Raw genomic sequence first — 20431 nt, 5'->3', positions numbered from 1 at the left:
GACTTGAATTATTGGATGAATACATAACTTCTTATGCCAGAAGGAGCACTTAGGGCAGTAGATGCTAATCTACTTCACTATCTGCACTAGATGCACCTTAGAACAAAAAGCACTCAACAGCAGCAGGCCCTGCACTTTAAAGCCCAACTTGGCTTCCCGAGGCAACTGTCACCATAATGCTACAAGTGCCTTCACTGCAGTAGATGCACATATCACTACCTGCACTGTAAGCACTTTGACATTATTCTGACTGGTCACAATCTTCAGTTTTACAAGGTGATGTTCTCTTTATTCCTGCTAAATTTGAAACAGATAATTAGAATTAACGCCTCCAACTCTAACAACTATAAACCATACAAATTCAGCATAATCCCTAATGGGTAAGAGAAAATTAGTTTAATTATCTCAAAGATATGAGGTTCATTTAGACACGTATTTATGCCTTAAGAATTCTTTACAGAAGGCAATCATAACCAACCATCCAACTAGCACTGGAAGTGGTGGCTCTTCCAATGGCTGGCCTCTCCCAAATGGATTGATACATAGAGAAAAAACAAAACAAAACAAAACAAAACAAAATGAGACTGCAAATAAATGAGAACTAATTTTGGAACATTTAAGGGCAATTTAGTCCATGTGTACCTTTTAGAGGAAGTCTTCACATCCACGTGGCAAAACATTTTCCTCTTCTTCTGGCTTCCACTTAGCGAATACTTGATGAAATGATTAACAAAATTACTGTTCAGACTACATTTCAAGTGTTACCAGTCAATTGTAGCAGAATTTAAACATCCTGTTTAAATCTATCATCCCAGGTTATATCTACTTTATCACCCAAAAGGATCTAAAATTGTATTTCGTAAACTGCATAAGCCAGTTTGCAAAGATGTACAGAGATATTTACACTGTAATTTTACTAACTTAAAATTAACAAATCCGTACTTAATGAGCTAGTTTTTCAGAAAAAGTAAATTGTCTAAAGGAAGAAACACCTACTTTTACTAAGAACCCAATCCTATAATATTTTTTCAACTTTACTATAATAGCAAGAGAAATTTGTTTTTAAGAAAAGTTCAAGAAAATCAGAATACACTTACCCATTCCATTAAACTTCCTTTTCAGCAAGTATCCTCAGAAAAGCTACTGGTGCAGTTAGCTCCACGTGTATGACTGGAGTAGGGGAAAATAAGGAAAAAAAGATAAACATGATTTGCTCAAAATTACCACCATCGTCCAAATCTGTATTTGCTATTTTCCAACGTCCTAATTAGCAATTAATTTCACCCATTTGCAAAACTGAGAGTAAGAGTCGGGCAATATTAGCAGGATTTAAAAAACCAATAGGTATAGTTGAAAAATGCGTAAGAGAATAAAGTTGAAAAACCCTTAGCTATCAGATACATGTCTTAATAAGCTTCTAAAATACTTGATTATGATCAGCAGCAATCATTGACTGCACTGTACAGCTCCAGTAAAAGGAAAAAAAAAGCAGCCCAGGGACTATTCTTCACCACCCCTCCCCCAATCAAGACCTCGTGGCTGCAAGCCGGGATAAAGAGTTGTTTCTCCAACTGCTGTGGTCCTGATGGCATGCCGTTAATTTTCTCTTCTGGTGATATTACAACGACGAGCCTGCCTTTTTCAGTTCCTTTTCCCTTTGCTGCAGTTTAGGAACAGAAGACCGGGCAGGAACACCCGAGACTGCAAAGTGCCCGCCACGCTCATGGAGCCCGGGCCGGCAGCACATGTCGCACAAGGGAGAGCGCGGCCCTGCGATTCACCGCGTAGCCGCCAGGGGGCGGCGGGTCAGAGTCGGGCCTCGCCGGACGCGGCAACCCCCCCCCACCACCACCCCGTTTCCCGGCGGCAGCCGCGCGGCGACCGGCGGCGCCGAGGCCCGAGTGCGGCGGGGACGCGGGCGCGCCGCCCCTCCTTTGTGTCCCCCAGGCCCCCCCGATCCCGGCCCAGAGGGGCGGGGGCTCCACGGCCGCGGTGCCCGTCGCACGCGGCCCGAGGCCTAAGCCGGGAACAATCGGCGGCGGCGCGCAGTCGCCGCCATGTCCCCCGCCCTCACCCCCGCGCAGCCCGCCCCGCAGGAACATGGCGGCGGGGACGCCGCTCCCGCCGAGCCGGGCCGGCCCTCCCGCGCCACACACCCAGCGAGCGGCAGGGCGCAGGCGGCTCCACGCCGCAGCCGAGGCCGACTCCGGCCTCCTCCGAGGGCCACGGCGAGGAAGTTGTGGGCCCCGCCCCGAGGCTGCCCACGCGGGCTAACAAAGCCCACGCGGAGCGGGGGTGGCGCCCAGGCCGCTCCGAGCTCCGCGCCCCTCCGCCCACCCTCGCGCGTACAAAGTTTGGGGAACCGCGGGCTCCCGCCCACGCCACGCCACCCGCTGGCGCGCAGGTACCTCGTGGGCGCGCCCCCTCCCGGCCCGCGGCCTGCCCCATGTGCCGCCGCCGCCACCGCTTTGTTCTGGAGGCGCTTTAACTCTCGCCCTCGGGAGAAACTTTCCTACCCGGAGACCCCACGCCCCGCGCGCGCCCCGGGCCCCGGAGAAGGCACGGGCCTCGCACGTCCTCTCCCCGAGGGGCCATTGTGTGCGCCGTCCGCCCACCCGCCTTCGGGTCGGCCCAGGCAGGGTCCGCGCGGGTCCCGGGCGCGGCCGCCACGCGCACGCCGCCCCCTCCCACCCTCCCGCCCCGGCCCTGCCGTGCCCTCTGGCGGCCCGCGGGCGAGCGAAGGGGCAGCCAGATGCGGCTGCCACACGCCGGGGCGGCCAACGGCCCGAGACCCGCCCCGGCCACGCCGCCGCCGCCACGCTGCCCCGGGCCAGTCCGCCCCGGGCCGCTCCGCCCCGCCCGCCCGCCCGCCAGACCCGGACCGCACACAACAGGTTTCCCTCCGTCGCCGGAGGGGCGGGCAGACTCACCAGGAGGAGTAGCAGCCACCATCTTCGTCTGGCCGGCCGCGGGCGCCTGCTCCCGCCTCCCCGCCCGCCTGCGCTTTACTACGACCGGAGGCCCCAGGCCGGGGGTGCGGCCGGCCGGCCCGCCCCGCGAGGAGAGCTTCGCGGAGGGGCGCGAGCCGCGGCGGCGCTGCGGGGGTCGTCCCCACCCCCTCGGCCTCGCCCGAGGGCGCGAAGTGGCGCGAAGGCGCAGGTCGGGCGGCGGCGGCGGCACCTCGAAGGACCATGTGGGTGAATGAAGGGCGGCGGCTCCCGCCTCAACGTAAATACGGACAAGCCCCACTCCCTCATTAGCATAAAAAACAAAGTACTTCCGACCTCCCCGCCCGCCCGCCAATCACCGCAGGCCCCGCCCACGGCAGCTCGTTCTTGGCGGCCGGGAGAGCGGGAGCCGGGAGCCGCTGGCGGCGCCGCGCAGCCTTCCCCGGGCCGCGCTCCCCCGTGGCCCGCCCACCGCCGCCCGCCTCGCGGAGCGCCTCGCCCGGACACCTCGCGCCACGCCTCCGGCACGCCCTCCGTTAACAAGCTCTGCGCGCGTGCAGACCCCCGCGCGCCGCACACCCTCCTGGAAGCGCACGCTTCCCGGGGCTTCCTGGGAGCCCTGCTCTCCCTGGGACTCGACGTGTACGCGATGCGATCACAGTTTATTACTTTACTGGCCCTTGGTGGGTTTCCGAGGTAATTAGGGGCCTGCTCCATGCCATCCGGAACCAGAGAAGTAAAATCCAGTGACTTTAACATCGAAACGGAATTACTCGCTGCAAAGATCGTTTGAGACCCAGAAATAAATACATTACACCGACACTCTTGTGAATGCACACATCGTGGCAATGTGTTTCCTTAACTGGCCGCGTGTAAACCAAAACGCATGCCTGAGCAGAGGTTTCACAGCTGCAGTACCTGAGCCTCCCCTCTCATGCCCAGCTGCATTTAGTAAGAACTCTGGGTTCTCCAGTAGAAATAGTATAGCTCGGAAAGAACCTCATAAACAACCACAAAGCTGAGAAAAGAAGCCCAATCAGGAGCACCTCCTTCTTCACATTGTGGTTCAGGAAATTCCGGAATTCTCAGAAACATAATTGTTAAAACTGAGGATTCATAACATTTACGAGAAATACAGCAATTTTAAATAGGTTTAAATCTAGTAAGTAGCCACTGCAAAGCACATATCACTAGTTCGTGATTGTACAAGTCAACTGTAAAACACATGTCTTTAATGTCCCAATGTTAAAATTTTTGGCATTCAAACCTTGACAGTATTGCCGTTTACTGTCTTTTTGACTCATTTTATCATGCTTTGCTTAAATCCAATTGTCAAACTAGTGATGACATAAAAATAGTGGATTAAAGTTTTGTTTTTGCTACTCTTTTTTTAATTAAGGGTCTAGTTTCTAGACATTCCTTGCTTTGTAAATCAAAATAAGTGGCAAAATCTGAAATTTTACAATATCTAATATTTCTGTAATGTAGTCATTTATGAACCTTTCAAAGAGGAAAAAACTGCTAATTTTATTACAAGTCTAATTTTACATTACTTCTTGTCGGCATTGACTAATATGTCAATGCCTTTTTCTTTAAAACTTTATCTTCTGTTTTAAATTAGAATGGTTGAGGCGGGGGGGATGTTGTGAGTAAGATTGTTCATCACACTCTCTGAATCATGGGAAATCCCACCTATGTACAGGTTTCTTAGCAGGAGTTATTCATCTCATAGTTTCCTTCCAATTAAAGTCAACGTTGAAATACTACTAGCTTTAAAAAGCTGTTTTTAGATATCTAACAATATTTCTGTGGAAATCTGACATACAAGCAACTATTTTCTGTGACTACAGTATAAGGAATAATTCTTAATATATATACATTTTTTATGGTAATCAGGATTTTGGAAGGCGCAAATTCATTTAAACCTACTGACTTGGAAATTCCAGAAAGTTTCAGAATTAGTAGGTTGCATTTTATTTTTAAGGGTTTCGCTCACACTTCCTTTCAAAATTAATAAATTATCTTAAGTACAATTAGAATAATTGAAAACTTTTTAATCCCAAATGAATTTGAAGCTTAGCCAACTTGATGTTTTTTGGAAGTCACTACTAATGAGAAACCTATCTTCCTCGATTTTAGGGGCCACACTTGGTTATACTTTCTAACTAAAGGAAAGATTTTTGTGGTTATGATTTTGAAGATCACAAAAATATGTGAACTGCTAACAAATGCCTTCTGCAACTAAGGAATGTAAAAATAAAGCAATCTGAAATGCCAAAGTGAGACACACAGCCTTCTCAAGTCAGCTAAAACACAGTACTGTTTTACACAATCCAGAACATTCAGAACGTTTCAGATAAAATGGAAAGCTCAGTTCGACGTCAGAGCAGTTCCATACAGCCCTCAGTTTACATGGTATATAGAAAGTAGAGAATAACTGTATTTTTTACTTTTTACCCATGTATTTCAGTCTTATAGATGTTATGAATTAAGAAGATCTGAAAAGTTCTTGACCTTCTAAATAATATTGAGGATTTTATTTCCTACCTTTATTGTTTAACTATGTCAGTATCAACTGAGTTAAATGTGTTGAATTTTTGAAAGATAAATTCAGTTAAAATGTTATGTTTTAGCATAATTATAGGGTTTAAGAAACTAATAAAACAATAATCACATTCACATTATAGATGTGAAAACATAGGAATGATGCAGGAATCTAAGTTAAAGACAACTCCTAGTGTTATTTTAAACCTGTATTTATATATAATTTAAATAGTAATTCAGAGAGTCTAAAAATTTTCTAAGCAATTAAGTATATTTCATATTTTTGCAAATTGGCATTTTTAACATAGATGCCTATAATTATGTATTATTTTCCCAAAGCATTTGTATTTTATGGAAAAGGGATACAAATTTAAACACCACGTTGAGTTCAGAAAGTGAACTGGTTATAAACCCAGAATATTTTGGACTCTTTTGTAATGTAGCAAACAGTAATCAATGACACACATTCAATGATGTAATTTGAGATTTTTTTACAATATATAGTTATAAATGTCTGAAAAGCACAGTCTAGTCCTGCTATATTAATTATGTTTTCTATTTAAACTATTCAGTCCACTTTAGCAATTATGTATTATGTGTCTGCTATGCTTGCACTGGTCATAAGTTATAAGGAAGGATAAGACAGAACCCATGCCCATGAAAAGTTCAGGAGCTCCAGAATATTATTGATTACCACGAATCTTTCACAAATAAGCTGAAGGTTTCATGTCTTCAACCTTTTTTTTTATTTGTTCCGATGTCTAATCCAATTATTCTTCTGATGGCAGGTTATTTTACATCCTTAATTTAGAATTTAGAGCAACTGCATTTTGTTTGTTAGTAGATAATCCTGCATAACATGAATATATGAATTAATCCCTACAAATGGCATTCCAAGGTGCTGCTAATGACAATAAATTTGTAGTGAACACATAGACCATAATCATTTAACCTGATCGACTTAAGGTATTGGAATTAAGAAATTATAAATTATAGAGGGAAAAGTAAACGTGTGTGGTTTTGAATAAAGAAGCAATTTGAAGAAAATACTCTCTTTTTGTATCTTTGAAATTGTTACTGTGGTACTGTGTAGAACCAGATGGGGATAATTATTATTTAATTAAGAAAAACAGACATAATAGGTATTATTTGTCACAATAAAGAGGATACAGTCTCTACCCTTAAGGAAGTTTGCTATGCATTGATGTCTATCAGTATATATAAAGTGGTATGACTTTTATAAAACTAATACATTTTGAATTTAAACACTTAAAGGCAATATATTGTTATGGTACATCGTAGTAAAGTGTTTCACTAGTTTTTCATTTGTTTTTACTGGAAGAATGAAACATCAAAATTGGAAATGGCTTATTTTCAATTTCTTGTTCTTAACTCAGTGGTTCCCAGCCCAGCTGTACTTTACAATCAACCAAGAGCCTTTGAAACATGCAAATATGTGACCCTTACTTACAGATATTCTAATTTAGGTGGTAAGAAGTGGGGCCAAAATCCTTTTTAAAAAATTCCCTATTCATGCTTATATGAATCAGGACTGACAAGCTCTGGTACTTAGTTCTTGAATGATACAAAAATGTTTGATTAATCATTACTATTAGCTGATCAATCCTGTTAAGTGTTGTGCCTGTTTGTATCGGTATCACATATGTATGTTATTAATTAACACATAAGGAAGCAATGAGAAACTGGCCTAGGATATTGCAACTCCTTCATCAAAGAGTTATGGGCATAAAGGTTAAAAAAAAGAGAGAAAGAAAACCTTCAGAAATAATTCTGAAAACTTAATGCCTTAAACTGTAGTAACCTTATTTTGGAAGACACATTGGTAATTTAGAGTGCTGTTATAGCTTTGCTATCTGAGGTTGAAGTTTAATTCAACTAACAAATATACTTAATCATGGAAAAATTATTCCTCGCATGGATTGTGTTATGTTTGAAAAAATTTCTCTGGAGTGGACATGTTTAGATATGATAAACTGAATTTGTTCTCAATCATTTAGCAGTGAAAAAGGGCTATGTAGAAATCACCTGGATCATCTACAATTTTTTTTAAAATAATAAAAGACAACAAGAAGAAGTGTCCAGGGCAGAGAAATTGCCAGATAGTAATGCTTTTAGTTAATTTCATTCAATTTGCTAAACTCTTCTTAGGTTTTTTGTTTGTTTGTTTGTTTGTTTAAATATTCTTGCTTTCAAATGTAAGATTTAACTTCAGTTTTCCCAGAAGAAACAAGTTGATTCAGCCTATCATCTGGCTTTTTTCTGCTAGATAATAGTTCTAGAAACAACTTAAGATACTGATTATATAATTTTCTCTTTAAGATTGCTCAAAATAACACACATTTGACAGTTGTCATAGTTTCACAAAACTACACTTAAGTACCAATGTTCATCTTAACCATCAAGCCTAATAATTTCTATGTATATCAAGATGACGAAAATTTATTTTTATTTTGTGTAAATTGTGATGGGTTATTTATATCTTTAATAATTTGCCTTTCTGGGGGCACTTTAAAAGTTGTATAGTGATGTGTTCAGATGGAATATTTATGAAGGTTCAATTGCTGTATTTCTAAAAGAGTGCAAAGAATAAATAAACTGATAAAATTATAAAAACTCAGAAGTATTATTTACATGAGACTACAGTGAAGGAAATACACATTTGACAAATTTTGCAAACCAGTGCACCCTAGTTCCCCTAAATACCAGTTAATTAAGCCTTTCCCCTATGCGGGCAGTACATTTTAATATACCAGCTTATTTTTCACATACTCATGTTCAAAACAAATAAGTATATTACAAAGTTTTGACCAGGTAAAACCAAGACTGAATTTGAACCATAATGATAAATCGTGTCTGAAACGATAAAACTGTAAGGACAAATTAACATTATGGAGAATCAGTGGGAGCTCTGTACTGCAATTGTCCGGAGATAAATCAGTACCCACCCAAGTCACAGAAATCATCCTTGAGAATGTGAATGATTTTCTTTGTTCTCTGAGAATATATGCATAATGGCATTGTGTTAGTAAGAAGACCAGCTATGTCTGACATATTTGCTTATAGGAATCTTCCAAAGTTATCTGGGTATAAATTAAAAAGCAAATATTTGATTTAGCCATACATGCTTACATGTGCCCAGTGTTAACATTTCCTTGCAATATATTTAGAGCAAATTGTTCTCCTTCTCTGGCTGGGATGTCATGGTAGCTATTATTAAGAGCCACAAGTAAAATTTATCCAATAAAGTGTTTAAAGCCAAGTCAAGATAGGAAAGGATGAGGAAAGCTGAAGCTTATGAGTCATACAAACCCAAGCAGGATATTGAAACAAGGGGGAAGATGGAGCCCAAAGGACGGGAATAGGGTATAGAAAATAGCCTAGGAAGGTGGGTGCTGGAAATATTCTGTATTGTGCTCTGAGTGGTTACATAGATGTAAACGAAAGTCACCATTACGCACTTATAATTGGTGTACTTTATGCCATTTTTTTCTACGTGTGTTACTTCTCAATTTCAAAATAATACTGACAGCAATAACACCAAGGAGGAAGAAATCAGTGTAAGAACCCAAGGCAAAGAGAAGGGCAGGGATTAATGAGATACACACAAGGACAATGTAGTTAAATTCTTACATATTTGCTGTCGCTGGCTTTTATGTGTTCTTTGCAATTAAGGAGTCATTAGCAGAATGGACAAATCATCACAGTTAATATTTAAGAAACTACTTACTAATGCCCAGCAGTCAGAAGAGGTGGCTTTTACAATACCAAATATTTAAGAAAAGACTAATCTCTAACATTAGCCAAGGGAATTCTCTTTTGCAATATTACGTAGTTAAGAGATGATTGACATCTTACATTATCCAGGTGAGCTGGATGTTTTAATATACATTGTTTAGATCCTCATTGAACATTAGCTGTAGCAGTTGGTTATTTTAATAATCAGTGTTTATTTTTTAATCTAATCTTTAAAGAAAGATTAGTGCCTAATGTTGGTAAAAAAGATTGGACTATTTTAAAGTCTAATACATGTTCGCTTAAAATAATTGCCACACAGTGTGTACTCAAAAATTGTTTGTTGAAATAATTATTGAATATGAAAATCCTATCTAAAGAATTATGAGTGCAATTACCATTCTATGAATGTATCCTTAGAGACATATTTAATAAATATGTCTTGTAATCTTATCTGAAACGGGAGACACATTTGGGTTTAATTTACACTCATGTAGTATTATACAAAGGGGCTTAGTTGAAGCCTTGGTAAGAACCAGTGGGATGTCAGAGATCAGAAAATACCAGAATAAAGAGATGAGTGAGATACTGATACGAGACTCTGTTAAGATTGTCAGGCTTTTGAGTTACAAAATCAGGAGTGAGTTGAGACCAAGGAATAAAATATTAATAATGGCTGGGGGTAAGGGTTATAATCAAAATGGTGGGGAAGCAGAAAGATATAAACAGGATATAAACACTCTGAATCAGAGAAACAGAAACAGAGATGAAGCTCTGAACAAATTACTGGTATCATCAGTGGGTCTTAAGAAAACACATTTTATCTGGGAAAGCTCAGTGATTTCCAAAGCATCTCTGGCCCTGAGCAGAAAGTTTTCTGTCTTAAAGAGCATTAGACACTGCCTTCCTCCATTGTCCATGTGTCATTTCAGTTATTCTAATATCAAAGTGACTACTTCACAGGCCAATAAGGGATTTCAGCTGTGTGGGCTAGATATAGGTTGATTCATTAAATTTCTAGGGCACTATATATTGTATCACATATCCCTGACATAAAACCTACAACAGGAAACTTCCAGATTCAAAAATGGTGGTGTAGACACAAGCTGGCTTTGCTTTCCCCCATGGAAAACCAAAAACAAATATACAGCACTGACATTGTCACTAGGAATATCCCAGAACTCACATATGAAGATGAGTCAGTTCCTGGGGTCACAAAAAAAAGTAAAAACAAGCAAACAACCAACAACAACAACAACAACAACTCTCCAACCAGACTGTAAGAGAATCAGATTTTCACATATGCAACACTCCTTATCCCAAGCTGATTGGCACCAGTGTGCAAAAACTTGTCCCTGACTCATGTTTTCTACACTAGAAAAAGTGAAATTGAGGTGGACAAGCAGCTTCCCCACCATCTTTTCTTTGGCAGGAGACCTCTCCTTGCCTCAAACCACAGGAAGCGTCATGATTGCCTAAAGAGAGATATATCTCCAAGGACAGCCAGAGGCAATAGGTGGAAACTAGACTAGCATCTCCACCCCTGGAAACTGCCTTGTAGCTCAACCAAAGGAGAGGCCAAATTAGAATGGCTGTTCAGCAGCACCATGCTGTAGTGGATACATTCCACAGGTCCCCTGAGCACAAACCCCTAGCAAGTCTTTCAAAACTACAGAGATATCCCCTCTGGGACCTTTCCCACTCTGAATGGGCAGTGTTCTGATTATTTGCCATAGCTGTGGCAAACCTGGGCTTTAGGCACCATTTAGCACCAAAAAGGAGGTAGTGACTTAGTATGGGAAAACATAAGAAACTCAAGAGGTAAATTATGAAGAATCTCTAAGCAAACATATTCAATGAAAAACAAAACAAGACTGGGCACAGTGGCTCATGGCTGTAATCCCAGCACTTTAAGAGGCCAAAGCAGGAGGATCACTTGAACCCAGGAGTTCAAGATCATCTTGGGCCACATGGTGAGAACCTACCTTTACAAAAAATGAAAATTAGTCAGGTGTAGTGGCATGTGACTGTAGTCTCAGCTTCTCTTGAGGCTGGAGTGTAAGGATCACTTGAGCCTGGTAGGCTGAGTCTGCAGTGAAACATGATTGTACCACTGAACTCCTGCCCGAATGATGGAGCAAGACCCTATTTATTTTTGTTAAAAAATCAAAACAAGACAGACGAGAAGACTGAAATAAATAACTAGTTTTTCAATGCAAAGTCATAGATGTACATCCATAAGAAACGATAACAAATAGGGAACTATGACCTTCCCAAATGAACAAAGCAAGGAGCCAGTGACTGACCCTAACAAGAGAGCAATATGTGAGCTCTCTCACTAAAAATTAAAAATAGCAGTTTAAAAAACTTAGTGATATCCAAGGTAACACAGAAAAACAATTCAGAAATGTATTAGATAAATTTAACCAACAGGTTGAAATAATAATAATTTTTAAAACCCAGAAATCTTGGAAGTGAGAAATACATTCTCTGAGCTGAAGAACTCATTGAGTTGAGGTTGAGTTGAGGTTCTCAACAGCAGAGTGGATCAAGCAGAGGAAAGAATAAGTGAAACTAAATACAGGTTATTTGAAATTATGCAATCAGAAGAGAAGAAAATAGAATGAAAAGGAATGTAGATTGCTTATAAGATAAAGAAAATTACCTCAAAGGACCAAATATAAAAAGTGTTAGTGTTCAAGAGGGAGTTGAGCAAGAACAAGGGGTAGAAAGCTTAATTTAAAAATAATAATAACAGAAAACATTCCAAAACTTAGAAAAGATATAAATATCCAGGTACAGGAAGTTCAGAGTACACCAAACAGGTTTGACCCAAATAAGTCTACTCTAAGGCATATAATAATCAAACACTCAAATGTCAAAGGCAAAGAAATGATCCTAAAAGCAGCAAGATTATAAAAGCAAATAACATGTAAAGGAATTCCAATTCATCTGGCAATAGACTTCTTAAGGGAAAGCATACAAGCCAGGAAGAATGACACTTTCAACATCCTGAAAGAAAAAAAAAAACCTGTCAGCCAAGAATACTTTGTCCAGCAAATCTATTTTTCAACTATGAAGGAGAGATAAAGTCTTCCCCAGACAAACAAAAGCTACAATAATTCATCACCACTAGAGCAATATTACAAGAAATGCTAAAGGGAGTTTTACAATCCAAAAGGAAAAAAAAAATACTAATGCCCAGAAATAATTTTGAAGGTTTAAAACCCACTGGTAAAATTAAGTACAGAGACAACCCCAGAATATTCTAATACTACAGTTGTTGTGTGCAGTCCACTCAGAACTCTAGTATTAGGCGTAAAAGACAAATCTATCAAAAGCAATAATAGCTACAGAAACAAGTTAAGAGAGATAGGCATTATAAAATATGCAAATTGAGACAATTGAAAGTCAAAAAGTGGCAAGGATAAAGTTAAAGTGTAGAGTTTTCTTTTTAAGCTTTGTTTGTTTGTTTTTTGTGTGTGTGTAATGTAAGATAAGTTGTCATCTCTTTAAAATAACTTGTTTTATCTATATGTTGTTTTTGTAAACCTCATGGTAACCACAATGCAAAAACCTATACTACATACACTAAAAATAAAAACTAATGAGTTAAAAAATACTACTAAAGGAAATCACTTAACCATAAAGGAAGATAGCAAGAAAGGAAGGAAGAGAGGAGTTACAAACCAATCAGAAAATAGGCAATGAAATGGCAGTAGCAAGTCCTTATTTATTACACTGAATGTGAATAGACTCAATTCTCCAACTAAAACGCATAGAGTAGCTGAATGGACAAAGAAACAGACCTGACTATATGCTGCCTAGGAGAAACCTACCTTACCTGTAGAGAAACACATAGACTAACACATAGAGAAACGATGGAAAAAGTTTTCCAGGCAAGTAGAAACAAAAAAGATCAAGAGTAACTCTGTTTGTATCAGATAAAATAGACTATAAGTCAAAGATTGCAAAAAGAGACAAAGGCGTTCACTAAATAATGATAAAGAGGTCAATACAGCAAGAGGGTATAACAATTATAAATGTCTATGCACCCAAAACGGGAGCTTCCATGTATATAAAACAAGCATTAATAGACCTAAAGGGAGATATATACTACAATACAATCATAGTAGTGGAGTTCAACATCTCACTCTCAATAATGGACAGAGTACATAGACAGAAAATCAACAAAGAAACATCACAGTTAAAACTGCACACTAGACCAAATAGATACTCTTAGAACATTTTTCCCAACTGCTGTAGAATACATATTATTTCCATAAGCACATGAAACATTCTCCAGAGTGGAACATATTTTAGGCCACAAAATAAGCCTCAATAAATTTTAAAAAGTAGAAATGATATCAAATAGCTCTTTTTTTTTGACTGCAAAAAGTAAAACTAGCAATCAATAACAAAACTAATCTTTGAAACTACACAAACACACAGAAATTAAACAACATGCTCCCAAATGACCAATGGGTCAATGAAGAAAGTAAGAAGAAAATTTAAAAATTTCTTGGAACAAATGAAAATGAAAATATAACACACCAAAATCAATGGAATACAGCAAAAGCAGTACTATGATGGAAGTTTATAGCAATAAATGCCTACATTAAAAAAGCTGAAAGACTTCAAATAAATGACCTAACAATGTACCTCAAGGAATTAGAAAAACACAAACAAACCTAGCCCCAAAATTGAAAGAAAAAAATAATAAAGATCAGAGCATAAATAAATAAAATTGAGATAAAAAACACAAATTAATGAAACAAAAAGTTGGTTTTATGAAAAGATAAAATCCATAAACTTTTAGCTAGACTAAAAAAGAAAAGAGAGAGAAATAAATAAACAAAAATGAGTGAAATACGACACAAAAAGGAGAAACAACAACCGAGAGACCACAAAAATATAAAGAATTATGAGACTACTACAAACAACCATATGCCAACAAATTGAAAGACCTAGAAGACATGGATAAATTCTGAAACACATAAAACCTACCAAGATTAAAACCTGAAGAAACAGAAAAATTTTACACACCAGTAATGAGTAATGAGATCAAAGTCATAATAAAAAGTCTCCCACCAAAGAAAAGCCTAGGATGTGATGGCATCACTACAGAATTCTACCAAATATTTAAAGAAGATATAATAGCAATTCTCCTCAAACTCATCAAAATAAATTTAACAGGAGAGAATACTTCCAAATATATTCTATGAGGCCAGCAATACCCTGATTAAAAAAAAAAATAAAAACCTCAAGGACACAACAAAAACCTAATACTACAGGCCAATATCCCTAATGAACATAGATGCAAAAATTCTCAATAAAATTGCAGCAAACAAAATTCAACACATTAAAAATACCATTTACCTGATCAAATGGGATGCATCCAATGGATGCAAGGATAATTCACTATAATCAAATCTGTAAATGTGATACATCACATTAACAGAACAGAGAACAAAAACCATATGATCATTTTGATAGATGCAGAAAAGGTATTCAATAGATCCATCATCCCTTTGTAATACAAACTGTTAACAAACTTTGTATAGACAGAACATACTTCAAAATAATAAAGGTTATGTATGACAAACATATAGCCAACGTAATACTGAATGGAGAAAAATTGAAAGCCTTTCCTCTAAGATCTAGACCAAGACAAGGATGCTCACCTTCACCAGTTTTATTCAACACAATACTGGAAGTCCTGCCTAGAGCAATTAAGCAAGAGAAAGAAACAGCATCCAAATTGGAAAGGAAGAAGTCAAATTAGCTTTGAATGCAATGACCTGATCTTGTATTTAGTGAAACCTAGAGACTTCACCAAAAAAGTGGTTAGAACTGACAAATAAATTTAGTAAAGTTGCAGTATATACCATCAAGGCTAGGTGCAGTGGCTCACGTCTGTAATCCCAGCACTTTGGGAGACAGAGACAGGCAGATCACTTGAGGCCAGGAGTTTGAGACCATCCTGGCCAACATGGTGAAACCCTGTCTCCACTAAAAACAGAAAAATTACAGGGGCATGGTGGCATGTGCCTGTAGTCTCAGTTACTCGGGAGGCTGAGACAGGAGTATCTCTTGAACGTGGGAGGCAGAGGTTGCAGCAAACTGAGACTGCACCACTGCGCTCCAGGCTCAGCAACAGAGCGAGACTGTCTCAAAAAAAAAAAAAAAAAAATATCAGCGTACAAAAATCAGTAGCCTTTGTATACACTAACAGTAATAAATCTGTAAAAGGAATCAAGAAAGCAACCCCATTTACAATAGCTACAAAGAACATAAAATACTAGCAGGTAACCAAAGTTGTGAAAGATCTGAACAAGGAAAACTATAAAACAGTGATGAAAGAAATTGAAGAAGAAACAACAACAAAAAAGGATATTTTATGCTAATTGTTTGGTAGAATTATTAATATTGTTAAAATGACAGTAGTACCCAAAGCAATTTACAGATTCAATGCAATTTGTATGAGAATACTGATGACATTCTTCACAGAAATGGAAAAAAGATCTGAAAACGTAAATAGAACCACATAAGACCTCCGATAGCCAAAGCAATTCAGAGCAAAAAGAACAAAGATGGAGGCATCACACTACCTGACTTCAGAATAAACTACAAAGCTGTGGTAACCAAACTATCATGGTATTAAAAAAAAAGCTGGCGTAAAAACAGACACATAGACCAATGGAACATAATATGGGACCTAGATATAAGTCCATACATTTAAAGCCAACCCATTTTTTGACAAAGGCACCAGGAACACTCAGCGAGGAAAGAAGACTCTCTTCAATAAATCGTGCTGGGCAAACAATAATCAAATGCAGTAGAATTAAACTAGACCCCTATCTCTCACCATATACAAACATGAAATCACAATGAATTAAAGACTAAAACCTACGACCTGAAACTAGGAAACTACTAGAAGAAAACATTGGAAAAATGTTACAGGGCACTGGTCTGGACACAGAATTTTTGTGTAAGACCTTAAAAGCACAAACTACAAAGCCGAAAATAGACTAGACCCCTATCTCTCACCATATACAAACATGAAATCACAATGAATTAAAGACTAAAATCTAAGACCTGAAACTAGGAAACTACTAGAAGAAAACATTGGAAAAATGCTACAGGACATTGGTCTGGACACAGAATTTTTGTATAAGACCTTAAAAGCACAAACTACCAAGCCAAAAATAGATATGGGAATACATTAAGCTAAAAAGCTTCTGCACAGAAAAAGAAACAATGAAAACAGTGAAAAGAAAACCCACAGAATAGAGAAAATATTTGCAACCTATCCATCTGACAAGGGATTAACGACCAGAATACATAAGGAGCTCAAACAACTCAATGGCAAAAAGCCAAATAATCTGATTAAAAAATAGGCAAAAGATTTCAATAGACATTTCTCAAAAGAAGATAAAGAAATGGCCCACAGGTATACAAAAACACGCTCAACATCATTAATCCCAGAAATGCAAATCAAAACCACAATGAGATATTATCTCACCACAGTTAGAATGGCTTTTATCAGAAAGACAGGGAATAACAGATGCTGATGAGGATGTGGAGAAAGGGAAGTCCTCATACATTGTTGGTGGAAATGTAAATACACTGTTGGTGGAAATCAGGCTGGGCACAGTGGCTCATTCCTGCAATCCCAGCACTTTGGGAGGCTGAGGCAGGTGAATTGCATGAGCACAAGAGTTCAAGACCAGCCTGGTTGACATGGCAAGCCCACATCTCTACCCAAAATACAAAAATTAGCCAGGTGTGGTGGCATGCACTTGTAGTCCTAGCTACTCAGGAGTCTGAGGCAGGAGGATCAATTGAGCCCAGGAGTTTGAGGCTGCAGTGAACCGTTTTCGTGCCACTGCACTCTAGCCTGGGAGACAGAGTGAAACTGTCAAACACTAAAAATAAAAAAAAAAAAAAAAAGAAAAAGAAAATAGAAAATAAACCAATATATCAAAGAGATTTGCATTCCCTTATTTATTACAGCACTGATACAGTTTGGCTCTGTGTACCCACCAAAATTTCATCTTGAATTGTAATCCCCACATGTCAAGGAAGGAAGCTGGTGGGAGGTGATTGGATCATAGAGGTCATTTTCCTCATCCTGTTCTTGTGATGGTGAATGAGTTCTTATGAGATCTGACGGTTTAAAAGTGGCAGTTTCCCTTCTGCTCTCTCTCTCCTGTTGCCTTGTGAAGAAGGTGCCTTGCTTCCCCTTCGCCTTCTGCCATAATTGTAAGTTTCCTGAGGCCTCGACAGCTACGTGGAAATGTGGAAATTACCCAGCGTCAGGCAGTATCTTTATAGCAGTGTGAAAATGGACTAATACAAGCACTATTCACAATTGCCAAAATATGAAATTAAACAAAGCGTCCATCAATGGATGAACAGATTAAGAAAATGTTGTAAATATGCACAATGGAATATTATTCAACCATAAATAAGATTAAAATCTTGTCGTTTGCAGAATATGGATGGAACTGGAGGTCATTATGTTAAGTGAAACAAGCCAAGTACAACAGACAAACACTGCATGTTCTCACACATTTGTGGGAGCTAAAAACGTGAATCTCTGGCTGGGCACGGTGGCTTACGCCTGTAATCCCAGCACTCTGGGAGGCCAAGGTGGGCGGATCACCTGAGGTTGGGAGTTCGAGACCATCCTGACCAATATGGAGAAACTCCGTCTCTATTAAAAATACAAATTGGCCGGGCATGGTGGCACATGCCTGTAATCCCAGCTACTTGGGAGGCTGAAGCAGGAGAATCGCTTGAACCCAGGAGGCAGAGGTTGTGGTGAGCCAAGTTCGCGCCATTGCACTCCAGGCTGGGCAACAAGAGCTAAACTCCATCTCAAAAAAAAAAAAAAAAACCCAAAAAAAAAGTGAATCTCATGAGGATAGAGAGCAGATTGGTAGTTACCAGAAGCTAGGAAGGGTAGAAAAAAGAAGGGGATGAATAGAGGTTCATTAATGGGTACAAATGTACACTAATGTACACTTTGCAGAACTAAGACCTGGTAGACCTGGTGTTCAATAGATGAGTAGGTGACTATAATTAACAGCAATGGATTCTAAAGCAAGATGTGGTGGTTTATGCCTGTAATCTCAGCACTTTGGGAAACCGAGGTGGGAGAATGGCTTAAAGCCAGGAGTTTGAGACCAGCCCGGGTAACAAAGCAAGATCCCACCTTAAAACAAAACAAAACAAAACAAAATATTAATCAATTGTACTTTCAAAAATAGATACAGGGGAATAATTCAAACACTCCTAGAGTAAAGAAAAGATAGATATTTAAGGTGATGGATATCCCAGTTGGCCTGATCTGATTATATGAATGTATCAAATTATCACCTTTAGCCAAAAAATGTATAGATCTAAGTCAATAAAAAATAAATTATGTAAAAGTTTTTTTTTAATTTAAAAACACTAAAGTAGATATGGGATAGAAATGAGCATTTCTAGCCAACACAGTTGACTAGAACACTGAACAGTCTTACAAAATTGTAGCAGATTATACTGTAACCATTGATCAACTGAATGATGTGTTAATATAACCATTCATTCACGTGTATGTGTTTGTGAAGCTAAGTGGATGCATTCTCTAATTGAAGAAGCTGATACAGAGATAGTGATAACCACATATTGTATGCATGATGAAAACAGAAATCAATAATCATTATCTGTGAATTATATCTAGTTCATCAAACTGGGGTCATGGGGAATGCAAAGCTGATACTAGGATGAGAAGAGTGCCCCTACCCTTGCCCCCCTGCCAAAAGGCCTGCCCTCCCCTGTAGAACAGTGGAAATCAGGTGAGGACGACAGCATGAAAAAAGTCAGTGCAAAGCACCAGCAATCATAACAGTGTCTGGTAAAAACCGATAGAGAGGTAAAATTCTGTTCCACCTAGGAGTTTCTTAAATATTTCCTTTTCAGGGAGTGTACTAACCACTGGCAATCCTAAATCAGTAAGGAGTAGTAGGTACATGAAGTTGAGACTAAAAGTGTTTTAAGAAACTAACAGTGACTGGACTCTAAGCTGAGCCATCAGGTGTCACTTTTGATAAAACTCCCCTTTATTTGTTCTATTCCTTCTTTGACCCTAGAGGCTGGATCCCCTCCAGCTTCTACTACTGAGCTCAGATAAGATTAAATGATACATTTTAGCAATACTTTACAGGTAGACACTATTACATTGGATACTTTTTAGATGACATTTGAATAATGTCAGCTAAGCTAGAATTAGAGACTTAGAGATTCAAAACACTCTGTATAGTTTTTCATTGTCATTTTCATTTTTCAGAAATATCTTGTGGTTTTTTAAATCAAAAAAACTGCCAAGCTAGGTATAAGGGTATTACTACCTTTATATGGGATTCTTGGTTATTAGAAATTTGTCATATTAATATATTAAAGAAAAATTAACTAAGTCCTTACATTTCCAAGGCACCAAACCCTCCTTCATTAAACATTTAGAAAAAATAATAAAAATGTACTCATTTCAAAAAATCTAACTTCCTTCAGTTCCAACAGACATCCAAAGAATAGCAAAGTTGCTATTGTTCTGATTACTAGTAAAAGACAAGGATTATCCTCACATTGCCATTTCTAGATAATAGAAAATTGAGAATATAACATAAATTAAGTAATCTCTTTCTGTTTCTCCTGAAGTCTCAAGCGCATCTTAAAACTTTCTCAGGAGTTTCGTAAGATATTTGGCATTTCCATAGCTCTTTGTGAGAGCAGGGAAGGCACAACATATTTCAATGTTTGAAGAATAAAATTTAGAGCCATAGAGATCAGTGTGGGGGTTTTATACCTTTACCTTCTATAATCCTGGACAACCTTCTACCTCTCAGTTTCCTCATTTTAAAAAAGCATAACAGGCTGGGCACGGTGGCTCACGCCTGTAATCCCAGCACTTTGGGAGACTGAGGCGGGTGGATCACGAGGTTAGGGGTTCGAGACTAGCCTGGCCAACATGGTGAAACCCCCGTATCTACTAAAAACACAAAAAATTAGCCAGGTGTGGCGGCACATGCCTGTAATCCCAGCTACTCAGGAGGCTGAGGCAGGAGAATTTCTTGAACCAGAGAGGTGGAGGTTGCAGTGAGCCAGATTGCGTCACTACACTCCAGCCTGGGCGACAGAGC

At 39.4% G+C, this 20431-nt stretch overlaps 1 protein-coding gene and 2 non-coding genes across 3 annotated transcripts; all 3 read right to left on the bottom strand.

The window, feature by feature from the left end:
- Nucleotides 1-34: 34 nt before the first annotated feature.
- Nucleotides 35-105, bottom strand: MIR18A (microRNA mir-18a). Its single transcript, NR_032077.1, has one exon. It is a non-coding gene; the product is annotated as a microRNA mir-18a (primary transcript).
- Nucleotides 106-167: 62 nt separating this feature from the next.
- MIR17 (microRNA mir-17) lies at nt 168-251 on the bottom strand. The gene has a single exon (NR_032076.1). It is a non-coding gene; the product is annotated as a microRNA mir-17 (primary transcript).
- Nucleotides 252-1040: 789 nt separating this feature from the next.
- On the bottom strand, nt 1041-6533 carry LOC144336292 (uncharacterized). The gene is made up of 2 exons (XM_077974263.1): nt 2931-6533; nt 1041-1170 (listed from the first exon to the last, which is right to left on the bottom strand). The coding sequence occupies exon 1, from the start codon at nt 3705-3707 to the stop codon at nt 3009-3011; it is 699 nt and encodes a 232-aa protein (XP_077830389.1). The 5' UTR covers nt 3708-6533; the 3' UTR covers nt 1041-1170; nt 2931-3008.
- Nucleotides 6534-20431: the final 13898 nt, after the last annotated feature.

Source organism: Macaca mulatta, chromosome 17 (assembly GCF_049350105.2).
Source record: "Macaca mulatta isolate MMU2019108-1 chromosome 17, T2T-MMU8v2.0, whole genome shotgun sequence".
NCBI lineage: Eukaryota > Metazoa > Chordata > Mammalia > Primates > Cercopithecidae > Macaca > Macaca mulatta.
Note: the sequence above shows the minus strand (reverse complement) of the source record. Positions and strands in the feature narration are given on the sequence as shown.

Excerpts from the sequence above, each read along its gene's own strand:
- LOC144336292 (XM_077974263.1), bottom strand. The coding sequence starts at position 3,707 with ATGTTAAAGTCACTGGATTTTACTTCTCTGGTTCCGGATGGCATGGAG.